At 48.9% G+C, this 22,000-nt stretch overlaps 1 protein-coding gene across 4 annotated transcripts in view; it reads left to right on the top strand.

Moving 5' to 3' along the window:
- ACACB (acetyl-CoA carboxylase beta) overlaps positions 1–22,000 on the top strand; it is a 98,951-nt gene that overhangs the window by 64,320 nt on the left and 12,631 nt on the right. For all 4 annotated transcript variants that reach the window (XM_045534606.1, XM_045534605.1, XM_045534608.1 and 1 more), the window contains 15 exons: positions 2,942–3,079; positions 3,933–4,032; positions 4,137–4,244; positions 6,694–6,750; positions 6,989–7,030; positions 8,218–8,433; positions 9,795–9,950; positions 10,800–11,003; positions 11,944–12,099; positions 15,900–16,022; positions 16,127–16,396; positions 16,847–16,944; positions 17,961–18,081; positions 20,743–20,853; positions 21,692–21,835. In XM_045534606.1, coding sequence (XP_045390562.1) covers positions 2,942–3,079; positions 3,933–4,032; positions 4,137–4,244; positions 6,694–6,750; positions 6,989–7,030; positions 8,218–8,433; positions 9,795–9,950; positions 10,800–11,003; positions 11,944–12,099; positions 15,900–16,022; positions 16,127–16,396; positions 16,847–16,944; positions 17,961–18,081; positions 20,743–20,853; positions 21,692–21,835 — 2,044 coding nt within the window. The remainder of the gene's footprint in view (positions 1–2,941; positions 3,080–3,932; positions 4,033–4,136; positions 4,245–6,693; positions 6,751–6,988; positions 7,031–8,217; positions 8,434–9,794; positions 9,951–10,799; positions 11,004–11,943; positions 12,100–15,899; positions 16,023–16,126; positions 16,397–16,846; positions 16,945–17,960; positions 18,082–20,742; positions 20,854–21,691; positions 21,836–22,000) is intronic.

The raw sequence follows: 22,000 nt of genomic DNA, 5'->3' as shown, positions 1-22,000 counted from the left end.
AGCAGGAGTTTGAGCCCAGGCCGTGCGCTCACCTGCAAGTTCTTAACGTGGCCTTCGTGGGCCCTCCGAGCCAGGGGTCGGGCACGCGTGTTGGCTTGTCCGTGTCCACGGCACTGTGCCCTCCACAAGCCCCTCTGCTCTCACGCGGGGACCTCTGATGTGTCTGGGTCCCCCCGGCTCATGCTCTCGTTTAATCCGTCTTATTTCAGGACCCGAAGACCTGTTCTGGCCAGGTAGAGTGCGATACCCCCTCCCACCGCAGCTCTGCCCCGCTGGAGCTCAAAGCGTTTGCCCGCGCTCCCCTCGCTCCTCTGGTTCAGTTCCCGGGGGGGTCCCCAGGCCTCGCTTGTGGCTGCAACGGTGTCCTTGAGATTCGGGGGTTCGGTTGATCAGATCTATACAGGCAACAGGGTTCATGCTTTCTTTTTCTTTTTTTCTTTTTTTGGTGGTGGTGGGGCAACACCATGACTTGCCAAGTGCTCTCTTGGAGCAGGGATTTTTCTAGTCTCCTGGGATTCTAAAAGATAAGTTTCTCCTCCCGTGGGTTTTTTTTGTTTGTTTGTTTGTTTGAGACAGAGTCTCACTCTGTTGCCCAGGCTAGAGTGCTATGGGGTCAGCCTAGCTCACAGCAACCTCAAACTCCTGGGCTCAAGTGATCCTCCTGCCTCAGCCTCCCGAGTAGCTGGGACTATAGGCATGTGCCACCATGCCCAGCTAATTGTTTCTATATATATATTTTTTAGCTGTCCATATAGTTTCTTTCTATTTTTAGTAGAGACAGGGTCTCACTCTTGCTCAGGCTGGTCTCGAACTCCTGACCTCGAGCGATCCCCCTCTAGGATTACAGGCGTGAGCCACTTCGCTCCGTGGGTTTTAAGAAGAAAGGTGCTGCTCTGTTTTGGGTGGAGGAGAAAAAGCAGCTTCCCCAAGAGGCACCTTCTTTCCCTATTTATGATTTGTTTTTACCCTTCTTAGTAAAAATAAAAGGACTGTGGCGTTTTGCCCCACTGAGAGGAAAGGGGACAGACGGCTTGCTGCCTGGGATCGTACTGCGGGTTCTGGGAGGTGTGGTGTGAGACGCTTTGCCGTTGTCTACCTCTAAGAAGAAATTCTTTCCTCTTTTGGTTGTATTGTCTTGGCAGTTCAGCCCAGCTGGGAAAGGAAGGTGGCTCTCCTAAGGGCTGTGGCTGTCCCTTGTTTTTTAGAAAGGACGTACACGTAGATTCAGGAACCTATTTTGACCCAGAGAGACACTAAGGACCCTGGAAGGACTCCCGGACTGTGTAAGCCTCTCACAATGGCCCTGAGGGCCAAAAGGCTGTGGCTGTCCCCCCCCGATCCCCGCCCCCGGCCCCCAGCCCTCTGAGGAGTGAAGTCTCCCCCAGGAGGGCCTGGCTTGGTGCCTATGGACACCTGTGTCTAGAGTGCCAGGCACGAGGTGAATTGGGTCACTGAGACCCAAGATGAGGTCAGACGAGAGGTCGGCAGGGCTTCGTGTGGGCGCTGGGTGGAGCTGGCCACGCTGCCCTGCCCTCTGTTACCCTGTGGGGACGTGGCCGTCACAGCCAGACCTTTCCGTGGCTTTTTTTTTCCCACCAGAAGCAGGACATCTACATTTTGTTTTAAAAATATCTGCAATCCCTCCAATTTTCAGTGGGGCAGCTAATTCATGTGAAATGAACACATGAATACATGTTAATTCATGGATGTTAAAAATGCCGCCTGGACCAACGTCAGTGTAGGCTGCGCTGATCCACGCTGCCGGGCCAGCCTGTGACCTCTGGGTTTGGCTGTCCGGGAGAAGGGGGGGTCTGGATCAGGATTTCAGGGGTACCCAAGAGGAAGGCACACACCTGTCTCGGGGGTCCCCAGGAGCACCTCCAGATCTGACCATGCACTAGGAGGACTCAGTATAAAGTGCTCATGGTTCTGACCTATTGCAGTGCAATGATACCAAGCAGAAATAGCAACGGCAAAAGGCACGCGGGGTGAAGTCCAGAGGAAACCAGGCGCAAGCTGCGGGGTTTCATGAATCCCGGGGGATTCATGTGGGACACACTTAACTCCCCCAGCAATGAGTTGTGGCAACGCTTGTGACGGGTTGGCTACTGGCTCGTTAGAGACACAGCACCGGGCTTTTTATTGGCAGCTGGTCACATAAGCATCCTCTGCCTGGCATCAAAGTCCCAGGCTCCCAGAAGAAAGTGGGCATTGAGCATGAACCATATTGTTCGTACAAACAGTTCGGGGCAGCGAGCCAGCCTTATCGTTTAGGGGATGGTGGGAATCTTCCCCAAATCCAAGTTCCCGGATGCCAGCCAAGGCCAGCCTTGCAAGCAGGTCTCCTAAGAGCAGTCTCGGGCCTGCTGTGCTGCCCTTCCTGCATGACGTCTGGTAACCCCTCCTGTCCCCGATGCCAAGGCCAGATTCTAACCACCTCAGGTGGCCCATTTGGATTTGTTCCTGGGGGCAGTAGCTTGCTAAACCCTCACAGGCTGCTGGCTTTGTCCCAAGAGCAGGTATGATGGAGCGGGAGGAATTAGGGGGTCCCTCGGGACCCAGCCTGCCCCCCACACCAGCTGCCCAGGGCTGGGGGTCTCCAGGAGACATTGGTGCTGGGACCGTTTATTCTCCGTGTAGCCAAATTCACCATTTGGAGTTACCTCGGGACCGTGTTGGGACTGGACTTTCTCTCATGCACGCATCATTCATTCATTCAATCATTCACTCGTTGAGCTCACCCTCTGTACCAGGTTCTAAGGAATTGGATGAGACACCTCAGCCCCTGGCCCCAACCTTCATCCCCCCAACAACATTTTAAGCCCCGCTTCAGGGGACTGTAATCCCGGTCCAGCTCACTGAAGCTTCAGGGGCAGCCGCAGCCCTTAGGGTCGGGTCTGCGAGCAGCTGCCTCACCCCCCACTTGTGGTCGCCCCTCTAGGATGGCCATGCCCGTCAGCATCAGCAACCCCGACCTGCTGAGGCACAGCACGGAGCTCTTCATGGACAGCGGTTTCTCCCCCCTGTGCCAGCGCATGGGGGCCATGGTGGCCTTCCAGAGATTCGAGGACTTCACCAGGTACCCAGTGTGGCCCGGCCTCCTAAACGCCCCATTCATTGGACACGTGGGTGGGGCAGACCCCTGTACATGGCGCAGTGAGTTGGTAACAATGTTGCGGCCAAGGGCACGAGTATACATGGCCTAGCGAGTTTGTAACAACGTTGCGGCCAAGGGCACGAGCTGTGTGGCCGCTGGCCTGTGTGTGAGTCCTGGCTCTGCTTCTCCTAACCGTGAGACCAACACATGACTTAACCTCCCTGTATCTTAGTTTTCTCATCTACAAAATGGGAACAATAGAAGGATCTACTGTATAGTATAATTTTCACTGCCGTGAAAATTAAATGAGATAATATATGCCATATATTTAAAGTATAATTAGTCTGCAGATAACATGCTCCATAGATGTTGGCTATCAGTACTGTTACTGTTACGGCCTTTTCTCAACCTTTTATTGTGTGGTAAGCATTGTGCTTGGATTATCTCGTTGAGTTTTCACAAGAGCCGCACGAGGTGATGACTCTTAACTATCCTCGTTTTTTTCCAGAGGAGAGGTGAGGTTTCTAGGATCTCCCAGCCAGTGAAAGGGGACAGTGAGAGCTGTTGTCCCAAAGTGCTGGGACCCTCTCCTCTGTTCCTGAACACGGATCACACGGGCCCATCCTTCCCTTTTGGGAAAGACCCCAGCAGGGGCGCCTTGGACCTGGACAAGGAACCACCTTGTCCGAGCTCTGCACAGAGTTGGATGGGATCACAGAGCATTGGCCGGGAAAGAGGGGGTTCCTGGGGCTCCCCTCTGCCTGGCTCGAAAGTGTAAGCTACGAGCCCCCCAGGACAGCAGCCCTTGACCTTCCCTCTCTGCCCGTGTCCCCAGGAACTTTGATGAGGTCATCTCCTGCTTTGCCAATGTGCCCAAAGACACCCCCCTCTTCAGCAAGGCCCACACCTCCCTGTACTCCGATGACGACTGCAAGGCAAGTGTCCGAGCCAGGGAGCAGCCTGGGGAGGGGGTGGGCCACGGCCCCCAGCCCTTCTCAACACCCCTTCCCCCACCCCGCACCTTGTCTCTCTCCCTTAGAGCGTCCGGGAAGAGCCCATCCACATTCTGAACGTGGCCATCCAGTGCGTAGACCATCTGGAGGATGAGGCCCTGGTGCTGCTCTTTCGGACTTTCGTGCAATCCAAGGTACCCTGGGCGTGCTCTGGTCGTGGGGCCAGGTCAGGGGGCCCTGGGGAAGGAGGAGGGGCTGGTCTTGGCCAGGTGGTCCATGCGCCAGCGCGGTGTTGGGAGGCATTTCTACCCAAGCCCTGTCCTTCCTCGTAGCTGGCGACCTTGGGCGGAGGTGGCTGGAGGTGGGCATTGCTCTCTCCTGGGGTGTTGCATTGAGTAAATGACAAAATATACACGCCACTTAGCCTGTCATGAGCACGGAGGGCACACTCAATAAATAGTTTGGGGTTTGGGGGGAATGTTTTTGTTGGAGTAACCCAAAAACCTGCAATTTAAAAACCGGCCAGGAACATTGTGCAGATAACTGTGGGTTGCTTTGTAAGCCTGTGGTGGCTGTCACCATATGTATTCTCACCCTGGCAGTGGGGACAGTTGTTATCTCCATTCAGGGGCCTCGACTGCAGACAGATGTGGAGCACTGTGGCAGTGGTAGGTCGTAGACACAGTGTGAGGGTGCTGACCAGGCAGGTGTGCCTTCATCACCTGTGTGACCTGGGGCAGGTGACGTTACCTTTCTGATCCTCAGTTTTCCCATCTGTAAAATGGGATCTGAGATTCTTAGTTCATAAAATAATCAGATGTGCCAGGCATGCTATCTGGCTGTGAGTTCTTTACCCTCCTGACTTTGGTCTCAACTTCAAGAACCCTTGGGGATTTTCAGTTGCTGTTTAGTCTGTTTATGTGTATATGTGTTTTATTCCCCACGTTATCTTGGTAGGAGGGACACCTCTTACCTCTGTCTGCCTTGGGGTCCCTCGGGGGACCTGGCCTGGTGCTCCATGGGTAGGAGATACTATGAGGTTGAATCGTGGAGAACCCTACGAAAGCTTAGGGACATTATTTTCACGGATGTATGTATCCTTTACTTGACAATTCCACAATGTATTGATGTTCATTGTAGCAAATGTTTAAGGTGCAGAGAAATCTGAAAAGCAGGCTTTAAAACAAAAACCCATGGCCCCATCCTCTGAGGTAGCCACTGTGAAAATTGTGGCGTGTTTCCGTGCAGCCTGTTTTTTCTTGACATAGCTGACGTTGGGAGGCAGGAAATTGCCCAGCCAGCTCAGATGTCACCTTGTTTGTGCATTGGGATGTCGCACTGAAAATCCAGGATGTCCCCTAATAATTTTCCTTACCATATCGACAAATAATAACTTTGTGTTCTTGTCTTCTGGGTTTTTTTTTTTCTTTCCCCATAAATCTGCCTATAATAGTATTTATTTCATTGAGAGAATGACAAGGGAACAGTTTCATACTTTTCTTGGGTAATTTTTAATTGAAGTGCACATATCATAAACGTATGCAGCTTGATGAACGTCAGAGGGAACCCCCAATTGTAACCAGCATTCAGATCAAGAAATGAACCCCCTGGCCCCCCAGAAGCCATCCTGTGGCCCCTCTGTTCACTGTCACCCCCCACCCCAAGACAACTGGCTGTATCCCGACTTCTAACAATATAGTTTAGTTTTGATCCATTCTCAACTTTTGTATAAATGGAATCATAGTTTATGCTCTTTTGTGCTGCGCTTTTTCACTCAACTTGTCTTTTTTTCCATCTCCAGCTTTATTGAGGTATAATTGACTCATAAAAGTTACATATATTTACAGTGTATACAATAGGATGTTTGGATTATCGTTTTGTTGTTGTTGTTTTGAGACAGAGTCTCACTCTGTTGCCCGGGCTAGAATGCCGTGGCGTCAGCCTAGCTCACAGCAACCTCAAACTCCTGGGCTCAAGCGATCCTCCTGCCTCAGCCTCCTGAGTAGCTGGGACTACAGGCATGAGCCACCATGCCCGGCTAATTTTTTCTATATATTTTTAGCTGTCCATATAATTTCTTTCTATTTTGAGTAGAGACGAGATCTTGCTCTTGCTCAGGCTGGTCTCGAACTCCTGAACTCAAACGATCCACCCGCCTCGGCCTCCCAGAGTGCTAGGATTACAGGTGTGAGCCACCGCACCCGGCTGGATTATCGTTTTTTTATAACAGCTTTATTGAGAAATAATTCATATACTACACAATTAACTCATTTAAAGTGTAATTTAATGCTTTTTAGTATATTCACAGAATTGTGCAATTATGACCAGAATCAATTTTGGAACATTTTTGTCACCCCGCCAGAAAAGCCCTGTACCCATTAGCAGTTACTCTCAATTATCCCCCAACCTGGAGCCGTCTCCCGCCCCAGCCTTGGGCAGCCACTGATCTACTTTCGGTCTCTGTAAATTTGCCAATTCTGGACATTTCGTCTAAATGGAATCATGCACTGGGAGGTCTTTTGTGACTGGTTCCCCCACTGAGCATCACGTTTGCAAGGCTCATCCATGCCGTAACATGTAGTAGTACTTCAGTCCATTTTGTGGTCAGATAACATCCCATCATGTCTTTGGCTTTTAATGCAGAAAAACATCCTTGTGGATTGTGGACTCCGAAGAATCACGTTCCTGATTGCCCAAGAGGTCAGTCCAACGCTCAGTTCATCTCTTTCACTCTTTTCCATTCTCCCAGCCTCGGTGCCATTCATGTGATGTTTATTCTATAGATTCGGGTGGGAGAGATCAATTGCTAGACGGGGGAAGGCTTTCTAAATGATTCATTCTAAGAGCAGACTGGGTCCTCGTTCACAATCACACAATAAGTACACAGATCTTTCGACGAGTTGATTTAATTGTCTTTTGTATGGATTTCTTTTTGCAGAAAGAATTTCCCAAGTTTTTCACGTTCAGAGCAAGAGATGAGGTATGGCTAAAAGCAATGACATTGTTCTCTCCTCCGTGGCATCTTTGATATTTGTGAAGGATGCAGCCCCCAGTCCTTAAGGCAGCCGCAGATTCTAAAATGTGACAACTTTTATGTAGACTCCGTTCTTCCTCTGGAGTCTGATTTCCAATCAGAGACCTTGTGTTGTCTTTGTGTGAAGCTCAGAACTGGAGAATCTTGCCCTTTCTGCCTCCCTACATGTTTCTGTCTCGTTTTGGATAATTTTTGTACTTGCTGGTATACTCAGGAAGACTGTTTTATACCAACCTCTTTTTCTTGGAGGTGGGGTCTGGCTGTGTTGCCCAGGCTGGTCTTGAACTCCTGGCCTCAAGCGATCCTCTCGCCTCCCAAAGTGCTAGGGTTACAGGCATAAGCCACCAAGCCTGGCCATTCTTATGCTCTTCTAGAACAGTGGTTGGCAAACTATAACTTGCAGACTGGCTGCCTGTTTTGATGAACAAAGTTTTATTTGGAACACAGCCACACCCATTGGATTCCATATTGTGGCTGTCACTCTACAGTAGCAGAGTTGAGTGGCTGTGACAGAGCCCGTATGATCTGTCAGCCTGAGACATTTACTGTCTGGCCCTTTCAGAAAAAGATTGCTAATCCCTCTTCTAGAACAGTAGGCTTGTTCCCAACACAGATTCAAGACACCCCGCCCCCCAAATTCAGCATTTTATATTTTAATTTATCCAAAGCCTTAACTTTTCCAGCGAAGACCCATCCTTTTTTTAGGTTCTTCTCTTTTTGTTTTTAGTTTGTTGTCCAGCACTGTCAGTCACTCTCTTTTGGGGACAAGGTCCACCAGGAAACCAAGGGTTGGGGACTTCTTGCAGATGCCCTGACAGAGGCGAGCCTGGTCGCACTAGCAGGTGCTGGGGAGGGGGCTCCCCCAGGAAGCAAGAGGTGCACCCAGCACCCAGCACACCAGTCTGGCAATGCTCGTGGCTCTCCCCACATCGTAGCAAAACTTCAAATCTCTTGAGCCCTGGGGGTGGCTCACAATTAGGTGCTCACAATGAACGCTGCATTCCTGAGTGCTACACTCACGAACGCCAGGTGTCTGCAGAGTAGGGCATGGATCGAGCAGGCACGCAGCCCCGATGTCAAACCCTGTGTGTGTGTGTTTGTGTGTCTGTCTGCTTTCTCTGGTCGCCCTCCAGTTTGCGGAAGATCGCATCTACCGTCACTTGGAGCCCGCCCTGGCCTTCCAGCTAGAGCTCAGCCGGATGCGCAACTTCGACCTGACCGCCGTGCCCTGCGCCAACCACAAGATGCACCTTTACCTGGGTGCCGCCAGGGTAAAGGAAGGGGCGGAAGTGACGGACCACCGGTTCTTCATGCGAGCCATCATCAGGCACTCTGACCTGATTACGAAGGTAAGAGGTTGCGGAGTGGGAGTGCTTCTTCCTCCAGCTTGGTCCTTCGCGCTCTGGTCTTGCTCAGGTTCTTGCTCGGGGCCGGGCCCTGAGCTGCACGCCGGGGGTGGGGGCTGCACCGGGCACGCGTGGCCCTGCTCTGTGACGCTCCAGCCTGGGGCGGGAGGCGGATAGCAAAGTGGCCTATTATCATGTCCCAGCTGGTGGCGCTTGGATCTGTTTCTGGTATCATGTGGCTCTCTCTGCACAAGCAGAGAATCGAGAGGATAGAAAGATACTGGTTTGTTTCGGGAATCTCTTCTGTTTGCCCATGGAGTGAGTGATCATTTTCCATTGTCTCTCGCTTTAGAAAAGTCATCCGTGATTACACTGTGACAATTTTAAACAACACTGAAAACTATTTTAAAAAATTCAACCGGAAGGACCCAGAATGTAGCCACTGAGGGGCCAACCCCATGGGTACCCCTTTCTGTGCATGATTCCATTCCTACAACCTAGAGTTGCGGGTACAATGTTGCAGACGGGAGCTCAGGGTGGACAGATCATTTGCAGACTGTTGTTTTGTCATTGGTCAGTTGCTCCTAGAGATCTTTCTGTGTCAGTGAAGATGGTCCGCTGCGTGCCGTTTCCTTGCATGGACGTACTGTGTGTGATGTGTTATTTTTCACTAACTCCCTATCAGCGGATGTTGAGCTGATCTCAGTTTTTTGCCACCTCCGTCAACTCGATCTTTTAATAGGTTTTATTATTCAGGCGTGGTGGGGCCAACAGATCAGGAGACGATTGCTGTTGAAAAGATGTTTGTTACTCACAGTTCCCGAGAAGAAGGGGGCACACGGGGATGGCCGGGTGGTGGAGGGAGGTTTCGGTGGGAAGAAGCAGGCAGGCCGGGGTAAACAGGTTTAGGCTCAGCTAGTGTGCATCATTTCAGAGGGCCCTGGGGTAGAGAGGCTGTCTCTAGTTCTCTGGTTCCCGGCCGTGGGTGATGGGGGCGGGTGTGTGAGAGCTTGGATAAAGCAGGTGGTTGGGATGTGGGCTCTGGGTGGGTTGGTTCATGTTTGAAAAGTGCGCTTATGTGGAATCGTTTATATCTCCGGGAATTGGCTAGAGGGGCCCTCCAAGGCCAGTGAGGCCCTAGATGTCAAAGCGTCAAGATACAGAAAATAAAAGCCACGGTCGAGATACTTGACAGATGTGATATCCTTTCACCCCTAGAGGGAGGGCTCTGCTGCCCCCGCCCGCCGCACTTTCTGGAGGAGGGGAGTGTCTTCCTCCTGCCCCTGCCTCTCTGGGCTGCGTGTCTGGCCAGCCAGGAGCGGGCCGCGCCCCTGGCCTGAGTGGCTGTCCCCCCGCTTTGGCAGGAGGCCTCCTTCGAGTACCTGCAGAACGAGGGCGAGCGGCTGCTCCTGGAGGCCATGGACGAGCTGGAGGTGGCGTTCAACAACACCAGCGTGCGCACCGACTGCAACCACATCTTCCTCAACTTCGTGCCCACCGTCATCATGGACCCCTCCAAGGTCTCGCCTTTTTGCCGAGGGACGGGGAGGGCTCTCACCAGGCTCTGGGTTCCACCTTACATGGCCCTTCATGCCTTGTCGCTTTGGGGTATTGTCTCCTGCCCCTCCAGACCCGAATTCCAGGATGAATGTGTGCATATCTGAGCCTCAGTTGCTGCAGGAGAAGAACGAACCTTCCACCCTTCGATTCGAGAGCCTTATTTTAGCCACAGCCCTATTTTAGCTGTGGCCTGTTTGGGCCACACTTCCCTTTAAGAATGACACGGAGGCTTAAAGTGTCTTGCAGAACAACATTTTGTCCACTCCCTGGTTCCAGGCTCTGCTGGGGACTGCGCGTGGGTGGGGGAGGGGAGCGGGACCCCGATGTCTGTGGCCGAGCTGTTCTCTGTTGGCTGGTTCATCGTCAGCGGGCAGAGTTTCATGGGTGGGGGGTGGTTCTGGGGTGAAAGGAGCCCTGGTGCATCCGTTTGGCATCTGCGGAGTGCAGGGGACCCCTGTAGGTGTCCTGGCTTCCCCAGCCCATGTAGTTCCAAAAGAAAACTGTGCACAGGCTTGAGGAGCATATAAAGATGGTATGATGTAGGAACGCTAGCTCAGGCAAGCCTGTTTCTTCATCCGTCAATGGGGGATAAAAGCCTGCTTCTCTGACTTATGAGAGCAAAACCAGTTAATGAGATTTAAATGCTTAGCACGATGCCTTGGGTTGTTATTAGCTGATACTTTTCTTGGATATTTACGTCCCAGGCGTTTTGCATTCAGTAGATCTCCCTGTCCTGTTGTTTTCGGTGCAATTACAAGTGCGTGTGGAATGATGGGCTCTGAGACTGGGATTGCTGTGTTTGGGGGCAGATCGAGGAGTCCGTGCGCTCCATGGTTATGCGCTACGGCAGCCGGTTGTGGAAACTCCGAGTGCTGCAGGCGGAGGTCAAGATCAACATCCGCCAGACCACCACCGGCAGCGCCGTCCCCATCCGCCTGTTCATCACCAACGAGTCGGGCTACTACCTGGACATCAGCCTCTACAAAGAAGTGACCGACCCCAGATCGGGAAACGTAAGGCTGGGCCAGGCCACGGAAGTCTAAGCCAGAGCGGAGGCTGGGTGCTCGGGACGGCAAAGTGTAGACTAGAATGACATTCGGTGGCTGTCCCGCCTCGCCTTGCCATGCTGGGCTGGGATGGCCCACCTGAGTTTTAGAATGGACATGTCAGCTTCCAAATCCTGGTTGTTCATTATCCTGGGAGGGAGAATGAGTCCTGCTAAGTTTAATCCATTCTAGGTCACAGTTAAGATGAGATATAGAGTATTGTGTTTGATTACGATGCAATTCCCAGATTAATTCACTTAGGAAAATAGATACTTCCCCCAACGTGTTTTAAAACAGACTTTTGTAAAGTGAATCAAATATCCTTTTGACTATCATTTGCATATATATGTGTGTGTTTATATATTTATATAGCGTGTGTGTAAATGTTTATGCGTGTGTGTATATATATATTAATACATACACTTTTTATTTTGAAATAATAAAAGATTCAAGGCTCTCAAGAAGTTGCAGTTTAGTACAGAGGAAAAAACTGCACAGAGAGTTCCTGTGTACCCTTCATGTGGCTTCCCCTGATGAGAACATTTTACGTGACTGTCTTACGTGACCAAAACAGGGGCTTGACATTGGCACAGCACTGTTAATCCCAGTACAGGCCTTGTTCAATGTCACCAGTTTCTACACGCACTCTTGTTTATGTGGGTGGTGCTGTGATTGCTGTATTTTCGGAGCTGCATCTCCCCAGCTCCCACTGTCCCTTGTCCTGGTTGCCCACAGCGGTGAAGAAGAGAGTCATGCCCATTCCAGGCAAGCCCATCGTCACGCGATGCGACATGCCTTGCTTCTCCACATTGTTTTATTGTTGAGGACGGGGAGAGATACCTGGGGAGGAATGTGGTTCTCTAAGACCTGCTCTCTCACTCTCTGTTTTTCTTTCCTTCTGGTCCAGATCATGTTTCACTCCTTTGGCGACAAACAAGGGCCCCAGCACGGGATGCTGATCAATACTCCGTATGTCACCAAGGACCTGCTGCAGGCCAAGCGATTCCAGGCCCAGTCCCTGGGGACCACCTACATCTATGACTTCCCGGAAATGTTCAGGCAGGCAAGTCTGCGGCTCAGATGCGTCACCACCCCCAGCTCCTCCCAACAGACGCCACCAGAACCAAACCCTGGTCCTTAGGTCCTCTTCTAAAGACTCAGTCTAAACAACAAGGTGTTGGGCCGGGCATGGTGGTTCACACCAGTAATCCCAGCACTTTGGGAGGCCAAGGCAGGAGGATCACTTGAGGTCAGGAGTTCAAGACCAGCCTGGGCAACATAACAAGACCCCATCTCTACAAAAAATAAAAGAAAATTAGCCAGGCGTGGTGGCATGTGCCTGTAGTCCCAGCTACTTAGGAGGCTGAGACAGGAGAGTCGCTTGAGGCCCAGGAAGGTTGCGGTGAGCTATGATGATGCCACTGCACTGTAGCCCAGGGACAGAGAGAGACAGTCTCCAAAAAAAAAAAAAAAAACAACCAAGATCTTCATGAAGAAAAAGAAATTAATGTTGAGATTGACTTCATACTTCATAGTGTGTTCTCCCAAAATTAACCTAATATTTATTCCAGTGATAAAAGTAATATGATTTAGAAACTTTGGAAAATAAAGGAGAATGGAGGTGACTTCTTGGGTCTCTCTCTCTCTCCCGGGACCTGAGAACTTTGCCCAGGCTCCCCTCTCTTGGGACCCATTACCCTAATAAAAAATAAAATTTAAAAAAAAAAGGAGAATGGCAAAAAGAAAAAAGTAACTCATAGTCCCACACCCTAATGACAAATTGCTTAACATTCTGATGTGTTTCCTTCTGTCCTTTTTCATGGTCATTTATTAAGTACCTGGTACTTGGCAGGCACCATTCTCAGGCTAAATAGACCACGAGGAAGAGGCTGGGGTCACTGCCTTTGAGGAAGTTTTAGTCTACTTTTAAAAAATAAAGTTTTGTTATACTTTTCTGATTATTAAAGTGTACATTGGAAAATAGAGAAAAGTAGGAATAAGGAAATATAATTTCACCTGTATGCAATCTTCCCGCCATTGATGCCCGCAGTGACATTTTAGTGTGTTTCCTTCAGGTGTTTTTTTATGCCTTTACTTTTTTATGTTGTAGACTGAACACACTGGCCTTGGTGTCGTGGCTGTCTCTGCACGTCACCACCATTGCTTCGTGAATGACATTCATAAAACCAAGGTCAGGGACCTTTCACTATAGGTGGGAGGTTTCGGTTCTTACCTCTGCCTGTGCTTTAGGCACAGGGGATGCCAAAGAGCAGGAAAAGCTACTCGTTAGAGTGACTCAGGCCTGGGCTCGAATGCTGGGTCTGTCCCTTGCTTCCTGTTGTCCCTAAGCAAGTTCCTCTCTGGGCCCCAGTTTCCTCCTCTGTAAGATGAGGATAATAATAATACCGACCTCATAAGGTCGTTGAAGAAATATATGTAACATATTCATTCAGTAGGTGCTTAATAAATGGAAACTTTTATGATTAAGAATGTCATTGTCTGTATACTTTTGCCTCTGACCTCAAGGACCATAGGGGAAGAAGCATGACTAAGTCAGAACCAAATCTATCCTCCTTTTTTTTTTTTTTTTTTTTTGAGACAGAGTCTCACTCTGTTGCTCGGGCTCGAGTGAGTGCTGTGACATCAGCCTGGCTCACAGCAACCTCAAACTCCTGGGTTCAAGCGATCCTCCTGCCTCAGCCTCCCGAGTAGCTGGGACTACAGGCATGAGCCACCATGCCCAGCTAATTTTTGTATATATTTTAGTTGTTTGGCTAATTTCTTTCCGTTTTTAGTAGAGACAAGGTCTTGCTCTTGCTCAGGCTGGTCTCGAACTCCTGAGCTCAAACGATCCACCCACCTCGGCCTCCCGGAGTTCTAGGATTACAGGCGTGAGCCACGGTGCCTGGCCTGTATATTGATCTTGTATCTAGCAATCTTGCTATATTCTCTAATTGGTTCTACAGGTTTTCTTGGATTTCTTATACAGACATCTATATCGGAGTGAGACTCTGTCTCAAAAAAAAAATTAAAAAAATCAGTATACAAAAGTTAATTGCATTTCCATAGACCAGCAGTAATTGTACAATATAATTGGGGGAAAAATACCATTTACAATATCAAGATCAACCATAAGTTTGCCTAGGAATAAATAAAACAAAAAAAACCCCCAAAATCTTTATGGAAGAAATTTTAAAACTTTATTAAAATACTTTAAGCCTAAATAAATGGGGAGATATGCCATGCTCATGAATGATGGGAAGATTCAATATCGTGAGGATGTTAGTTAAGCTCAAATTAAAACATTTAGAGTTTTTCGGTGAAACTCAAAAAGGCCGATCCTAAAATGTATATGGAAAAGCAAAAGCAGTTTTGAAAAAGAACAAAGTCAGGAGGATTTATCTTAGCAGATGTCATAACTTATTTTAAAGCAACAGTAATTGAGACAATGTGGTATTTTTGTGATAGAGCTAGACAGACAGTCCAATGGAACAGAATAGGGAACCTAGAATCAGACCCGCCTGTAAACATAATCTTGATCCATTGTGAATCACTGGGATAAACTTCGGTAAAAGATACAGGGAAATCACTTATCTAATTGGAAAAAATAAATTTAGATTTCTGCTGCATCCAGTAACAAAAATAAATTTCAAGAGGATTAAAGCCACTGGGAGTCAGTTAAAAGCACAAACTATACAGGAAAAGCTCCATACATTTATGTTGAAACTTACAAATTGTTTACACAAAAAAGATTAAGCCCCAGATTGGGAGAATATGTTTCACTTCCTATTATCATCCACTAGATGAACTTGAGAACGCTTATAAATCAATTAGGGAAAAAGAAAAAGCAAAACTATTAAAAATACGGGCGGGAGTTACAAGCAGGAAACTCGTCAAAAAGAGACTCGCGTGGTTGACAAACATCTTAACAGGAGCTCACTTCACTAATAGCAAAGTATGGATCAATATCATGATACGAATTCACACCCAGCAGATGGGTAAACATTTAAAAATCTGGCAAAACCAAATGTTGGGCAACATACGGAGCGAAGGAGCTCGTATACATTCTCACTGGTCTTGTAAAGGGGTTCAAAAAATTTGGAAGCTATTTGATAATGTCAAGTGATGTTGAAGGTCACATTCCCTGTGACCCAGCAGTTCTCCCAGGGGTGGGGGGTGGGGGGGTGGCGGCGGGGGTTGGGGGAACCGTCACCCTTGCATCTGAGACCCTAAGAATGTTCATTACAGCCTCATGGGTAGTAGCGTAGAACTGGAACCAACCTACGTGTTCCTAAATAGGGTTATAGTAAGTAACTTGTGGTGTATTCATACCACGGAAAACTGAACAGCAGAGACCAAGCGCTAAATTTATCAACACGGAAAAATCTCGCAAACATCATGGGGAGCAGAAGATGTAAGTTGCTGAAGGATGTGTCCAGGGTGACGCTGTTTATTTACAGTTTGTTTAAATAACACTACGTGGTTTTGATGTATGCACATATGACGAAGTAAAGACCTAAGAAAGCGTGCTCGGGACTGGCGGTCGCTAATGGTTACTGGAGGGTGGAGCAGGGGGGAGGGTGGGGAGTGGCAGGGGGAGGGTGTACCGGGGACTTCAACTGTATTTTTCTTCTTTCTTTAAAAAAATCTTAAGCAATTATGCAGACATTCAGATTTGACAAAGCCACCGGCCGGATGCCTGGGTGTTTATTTATTATTCTACATAGGGTTTTTTTTTTTTTTGGTATGCTTCAAATATTTCATGACTTAAAAAGAAAGAACTAGAAAATTCACGCTGAAGTCGTGACAGATCAGCTCCTTCTGATGACTTCAAGTTTCTCCTCTTTGCTCTGCTCTCCCCAGGCTCTCTTTAAACTGTGGGGCTCCCCGGACAAGTACCCCAAAGACATCCTGACGTATACGGAGTTGGTGCTGGACCCTCAGGGCCAGCTGGTGGAGTTGAACCGGCTTCCGGGCGGAAACGAGGTGACAGCTCAGCAGAACCCAGCCCCCAGCCGCTGTCACCCTTCGTACAAAGTTCCCCCTGAACAAACGAACTCATTTTTCCTGCGCGTTCGTTTTCTTGCCAGGTAGGCATGGTGGTCTTCAAAATGAGGCTGAAGACCCACGAGTATCCGGAAGGGCGGGATGTGATTGTCATCGGCAACGACATCACCTTCCGCATCGGATCGTTTGGCCCGGGGGAGGACCTTCTGTACCTGCGGGCATCCGAGATGGCCCGGGCAGAGGGCATCCCCAAAATCTACCTGGCAGCCAACAGTGGGGCCCGCATCGGCATGGCAGAGGAGATCAAACACATGTTCCAGGTGGCTTGGGTGGACCCAGAAGACCCCCAGAAAGTACGTCATGAAGCTGGCGTGGCAGGGGGATTCCATTCTGCTTGTGTCTTTGCAGCGGGGGTGATAGAAAGAAATCTTACTCGCCCCTGCGAGAGGGCGAAAGAAATCTTACTCTTTTTCTGTGTAAAGCCCAGGTAGACAGATCGTGCGTGAACAGCCAGGCAGTATATTAGTGGTTTTCAAATTTCACTGGTGGGGAGGGTGGTGATTAGGAAAAACATGTCTAAAAAGTCTCATTAGGGGGATAATGATGAAACAAAGTTTGCAAACACTGAGCTGGTAGATACTGGGCATCTCCTGAATGCAGCGTGCACGGAAAATGCAAAGGTTAAAAATACGCCGCTGCTGGCGTACATTTGCCCCTTCCATATTGACATTTTTTAAAAAAAACAGTGGCTGTCAGTGCAGGTAACTGGATTCATAGCCTCACTAAAGTCTATTTTTTTTAAGGGCTTTAAGTACCTGTACTTGACCCCACAAGACTACACCAGAATCAGCTCCCTGAACTCTGTCCACTGTAAACACGTCGAGGAAGGAGGAGAATCCAGGTAAATAACTCATCGGGTAGCTCCTTGATTTTGTTCATGGTTCATATCTGCTAGTGACAGGGAATCAGTCTCATTTCCTCCAGGCTTGTGGTGATTGATATTTTCAAGCGGGGTGGTGGTGATTATATAGTAGGACCCCTAAGCTTCCATGGGAGGCACTGATGACTTAAGCATTTGGGACATTTCTCCAGGGCGAACCCATCCTTGTCATTCTAAAATGACTCACCCCTTCCACAAAAATAGCATGTCCTGCAGGGAGAATTAGATTGGATCTAACTCTCAGCATGTCCCAGGAGCCACAAGCTCATACTTTATGACCAAATTAGCTGAACAGATAGAGCAGTGATTTGGAGAGCTGGGAAGATAAGGGCAGGGCAGGAATCTGCTCCTTGAGAACATCAGAGGTAGTTGTGTCTTCCTTAGTGGAATTGACTAAATCAGGAATCCCTAGACTGGGTTTTGCAGAATGTTAGTTAGTGATATGTGGGGGAGAAAAAATTTCCATAGTCAGAAGAGTTTGGGAAATACTGAGTTAAATGAGATTTAATAAGCATCTCTACTGTGCAGGCCTTGTCAGAACCTTTAACATGCTGAAGTGCTTTGTGAATCTCCAACAAGGGTTTGACTGGACAGGCTTATGTGGTCATAAAATCTTGATGGACCGTGAACAGGCTTCAGCTGTGTACCCCCATCTCTCTGTAGACCAAACGCTATTCTAGATTGCTTTTGGAGGAATGCAGGGTGGAGTGACATTTTACTAAGGCAGCCTCTGAACAGGCAGATATCTTAGGTCGAGGGACAAGGGTGAGGGACAAGGGTGATAATTTTTGATGCTGTACTTGCCCTTTTAGAAATGTTAGCACCCATCGTGAGGGTGCTAGACTCCTGCTTTTATTTAGCCTCTGGCTGCTTTTCCACTTTTGGGGTCTCACCTTACTGCCCCGTCCTTCCTGCCTTGGGTCCTCGGGACTTTCTGGGTTAGAGCTCGGGCTTTAACCTGTGTTGGGTTTTGGCAGATACGTCATCACGGATATCATTGGGAAGGACGATGGCTTAGGCGTGGAGAATCTCAGGGGCTCGGGCACGATCGCCGGGGAGTCCTCCCTGGCTTACGAAGAGGTCGTCACCATTAGCTTGGTGAGTCCCCTCCTAGTCCCCTTCCTTTTTCAACTCTCCATTATAGAGACTTTCAAACAGTCCCAGTAGAGAGGATCAATGACAAGCGCCACGTGCCCATTAGGAAGCTCCCCCGGTCATCCGTAGCAGCCCTTCCTGTTTCCTTCCTGTGTCCTCTGTCCACCTCCCACCCCCACCCCGCTTAGAATATTTTAAAGCCAACCCCCCAGGAAGTCTTTTCGCTCGGAAATACTTCAGGGTGGATCTGCGATGGTTAAGGAGATGAGGGCTTTTTCTTTCCTTTTTTGCATAACTGTAATACTATTACAACACCCCCCAAAATCAACAACTCTTTAGTATCATTGGAACCCAGTTTTGGTTTCTGTTTTAGGAGTTATCTCAGAAGTATCTTTTTATAGTTGCTTTATTTGGATCAGGATCCAATCTCCTCTTATTTCAGAGGTGTTGAGTGTTTAGAAGAACTTGTGTCAGACTTTAACTGGTAGAAAATGAGGATACCCCCTCTGCTCCCCGTGGCCTTTCTAAATATTTCCTGTGTCTAGTAGCAGTAGTAGCTGCATTAGGTTATTAAGTATGGAATGTCCGATTTCCTTAAGGACTGAGTTTGACGCTTGATATCTCTGACGTTTCACTTTGACCATAGGTAAGTCAAAAATTCATGTTATTTTCAAACATGAGTTCTGTCATGGAACCAGTGCAGCGCAGACAGCTCAAAATATGAATGAAGTGTTTGGGAAGGCTGTGGCTAAGTTCCATTATGGTGATTTTAATCTTGACAATGAGCCACGTGGGTGACCTGAGACCAAGGTGGATAATGATGAGCTGAAAGCTGTAGTGGAAGTGATTCCATCTCAACCTGTGGGTGAATTAGCAGCAGGGGTTGATGTTATTATTCCAAGAATATTGGACCGTTTGAAACACATGGGCAAGGCGAAGAAGCTGGATAGATGGGTACTACATGAATTAAATGAGCGTCAACAGAGAAATCATCTAGAAGCTTGCCTTTCTTTGCCGTCATGACACAAAGGCGAACCATTTCTACACCGTATTGTTATGTGTGATGAATTTTGACAATCGCAAGCATTCAGCACAGTGGTTGGATAAAGATGAAGTGCCAAAACACAGTCCAAAACTGAATATTCATCAGAAAAAGCTAATGGTGTCTGTTTGTGGTCCAGCGCTGGGGTTATCCACTCCAGCTTCACGAAACCTGGGCAATCCATTACAGCGGATGTCTACTGCAGCCAGTTGGACAAAATGATGAGGATGCTTGCGATTAAGCAGCCAAGATTGGTCAATAAAGACAGGCCAATCCTCTTGCAAAGCCACATGTCACAAAAAACAGTGCTGTTCAAACTACAGCAGCTGGACTTGGAAACTCTCTGTCATCTGCCATCCGACCTTGCACCAACTGATACCGCTTCTTCCAGGCTTTGGACCCCTTCTTGCCGGGAAAAATACTCAATTCTCAACAAGTTGTGGGAAACACCTTTCACGATTTCATTGCCACTCGCTCTCCAGGCTTCTTCGCTGCTGGAATAGCATGCTACCATTAAGATAGCAAAACTGGGTCGATAGTTTAGGTACATACTTTAATTGTACCGCTTCTTGTTTGGAATATAATAAACTAAACTTCTGATTTGAAATCGGACATTTCATATTTAATGACCTAATAGTACTCTTTAATGATAGACTGTCATTCAAGGCCTTATTTTTACATGAAAAGTTAGCTCTTCAGCCTCTAAGGTAGATGATGCTGGCCATAAGTGTCTTCCTGAGGCTTGTTCCCTAGATAGTTTATGTATATGTATCTTTTTATTTTGAAATAGTTGGACTCACCAGACGTTATAAGACAGAGTAGAGAGTCCCCTTGTACCCTGCACCCGGCTTCCCCCATGACATTAGCAAAACCAGGAAATTGATGTTGGTGCAATACTGTTAACTCAGCACAGACTTTGTTGGGGTTTCATCAGTTTGTACGTGCACCCACAGACGTCCTTGTGGCTTTTTTTTTTTTTTGAGACGGAGTCTCACTCTGTTGCCTGGGCTAGAGTGCCGTGGCGTCAGCCCAGCTCACAGCAACCTCAAACTCCTGGGCTCAAGCGATCCTACTGCCTCAGCCTCCCGAGTAGCTGGGACTACAGGCATGCTCTACCATGCCCAGCTAATTTTTTCCATATATATTTTTAGCTGTCCAAATCATTTCTTTCTATTTTTTAGTAGAGACGGGGGTCTCGCTCTTGCTCAGGCTGGTCTCGAACTCCTGACCTCGAGCGATCCTCCCGCCTCGGCCTCCTAGAGTGCTAGGATTACAGGCGTGAGCCACCGCGCCCGGCCCGTCCTTGTGGTTTTGCAAGAGGCTGTGATGGCTCACGAATGGCCGAGCTCAGGAGAGCGACACACAAGCCTCTTAACATCTCGAACATTCAGTAGAGTCTGTTGTTCATCTTGACAATGATCCTCTCTGTAAACCGTGTCATTGCCAGGTAGGAAACCAAGCTCAAACAGGAGGCCTGAAATAGGCTTTTGCCTCTGCTGTTTGGCCCCCAGTCAGGTTACCGTTGGCCGTTCATGCCCGGTGGGCCCCCGGGCTCGCCCGTGCCGTGGGGAAGGGGGTGCCACGCCACTCTCGGGCGTTCAGAGGGGCTCTTCTCCCTGCAGGTGACCTGCCGAGCGATTGGGATCGGGGCCTACCTGGTGAGGCTGGGCCAGCGAGTGATCCAGGTGGAGAACTCCCACATCATCCTCACGGGGGCAGGTGCTCTCAACAAGGTGACAGAGCAGGGGCCTCCCGAGTGGGGACGGGGGGATTCATGGGGGCCGGGATCACTGTAACATTCCCATTGCCCTCTGATGGCGGGGGGTGGTTTCTCAATATGAAATCAGTTTCATTCCTATAGATATGAGAGCTATACTTCCAATTTATAATTTTCTGGGCCCCTTAGGAGCCAAAAAAGAAAAAAATTTTAGGCTATTCTCCTGGAACTAACTCCCTGTGTTCCTGACATTTTAAAACAACCAAAAAAAATTTTTTTTGAGCCAGGGTCTCACTCTGTCATCCACACTGGAGTGCAGTGGCATCATCTTAGCTCACCACAACCTCGAAGTTGGATCCTGGGCTCAAGCCATCCTCCTGCCTCAGCCTCCTGAGTAGCTGGGACTATAGGCATGCGCCACCATGCCCGGCTAATTTTAAAATTTTTATAGAGACAAGGTCTCACATTACGCCAGGCTGGTCTTGAACTCCTGGCCTCAAGTGATCCTCCCGCATTGGCCTCCCATAGTGCTAGGGTTACAGGTGTGAGCCACCGTGCCCCGCCGGGTTTTGCTTTTGAGATGGTCAAAGTAGTCAGCTGCATCCCTGGTCTGCAATTTGGGCTGTGTATTGGAATTATCTGGAAACTTAAACAAAACATTGATGCCTGGGTCCTAGCCCCAAAGATTCTGATGTCCTTGGCCTGGGTGCAGCCTGGGTGTCGAGAGTTTTGAAAACTCCCAGGTGATTCTAAAGTGCAGCCGGGGTTGAGAGCCACTGAGCGAGATGGTTTCTGAATGGGTAGGAGAGGCCTGGGCCGTGCAGGACGTCGCTAACCGTGTTGTGTCCGAGCAGGTCCTGGGAAGAGAGGTCTACACATCCAACAACCAGCTGGGTGGCGTGCAGATCATGCATTATAATGGCGTGTCCCACATCACCGTGCCGGATGACTTTGAGGGGGTTTACACTATCCTGGAGTGGCTGTCCTATATGCCAAAGGTACAGTATCCTCCATGCAGCTCAGAGCCTGCGAGACTCTGTTACCAAGCGCATTTGCTAATTGTGTCCCTGTCACCCCCCGAGTGGTGTGGGAGAGTGGGGAGCAGGAAGCACTGCAAATGTGGCTGAGTGGATTTTTCTTTCCTTCTTCCCTCTCTGACGCCT

This window comes from Lemur catta, chromosome 21 (assembly GCF_020740605.2).
Source record: "Lemur catta isolate mLemCat1 chromosome 21, mLemCat1.pri, whole genome shotgun sequence".
Classification (NCBI taxonomy): Eukaryota; Metazoa; Chordata; class Mammalia; order Primates; family Lemuridae; genus Lemur; species Lemur catta.
Note: the sequence above shows the minus strand (reverse complement) of the source record. Positions and strands in the feature narration are given on the sequence as shown.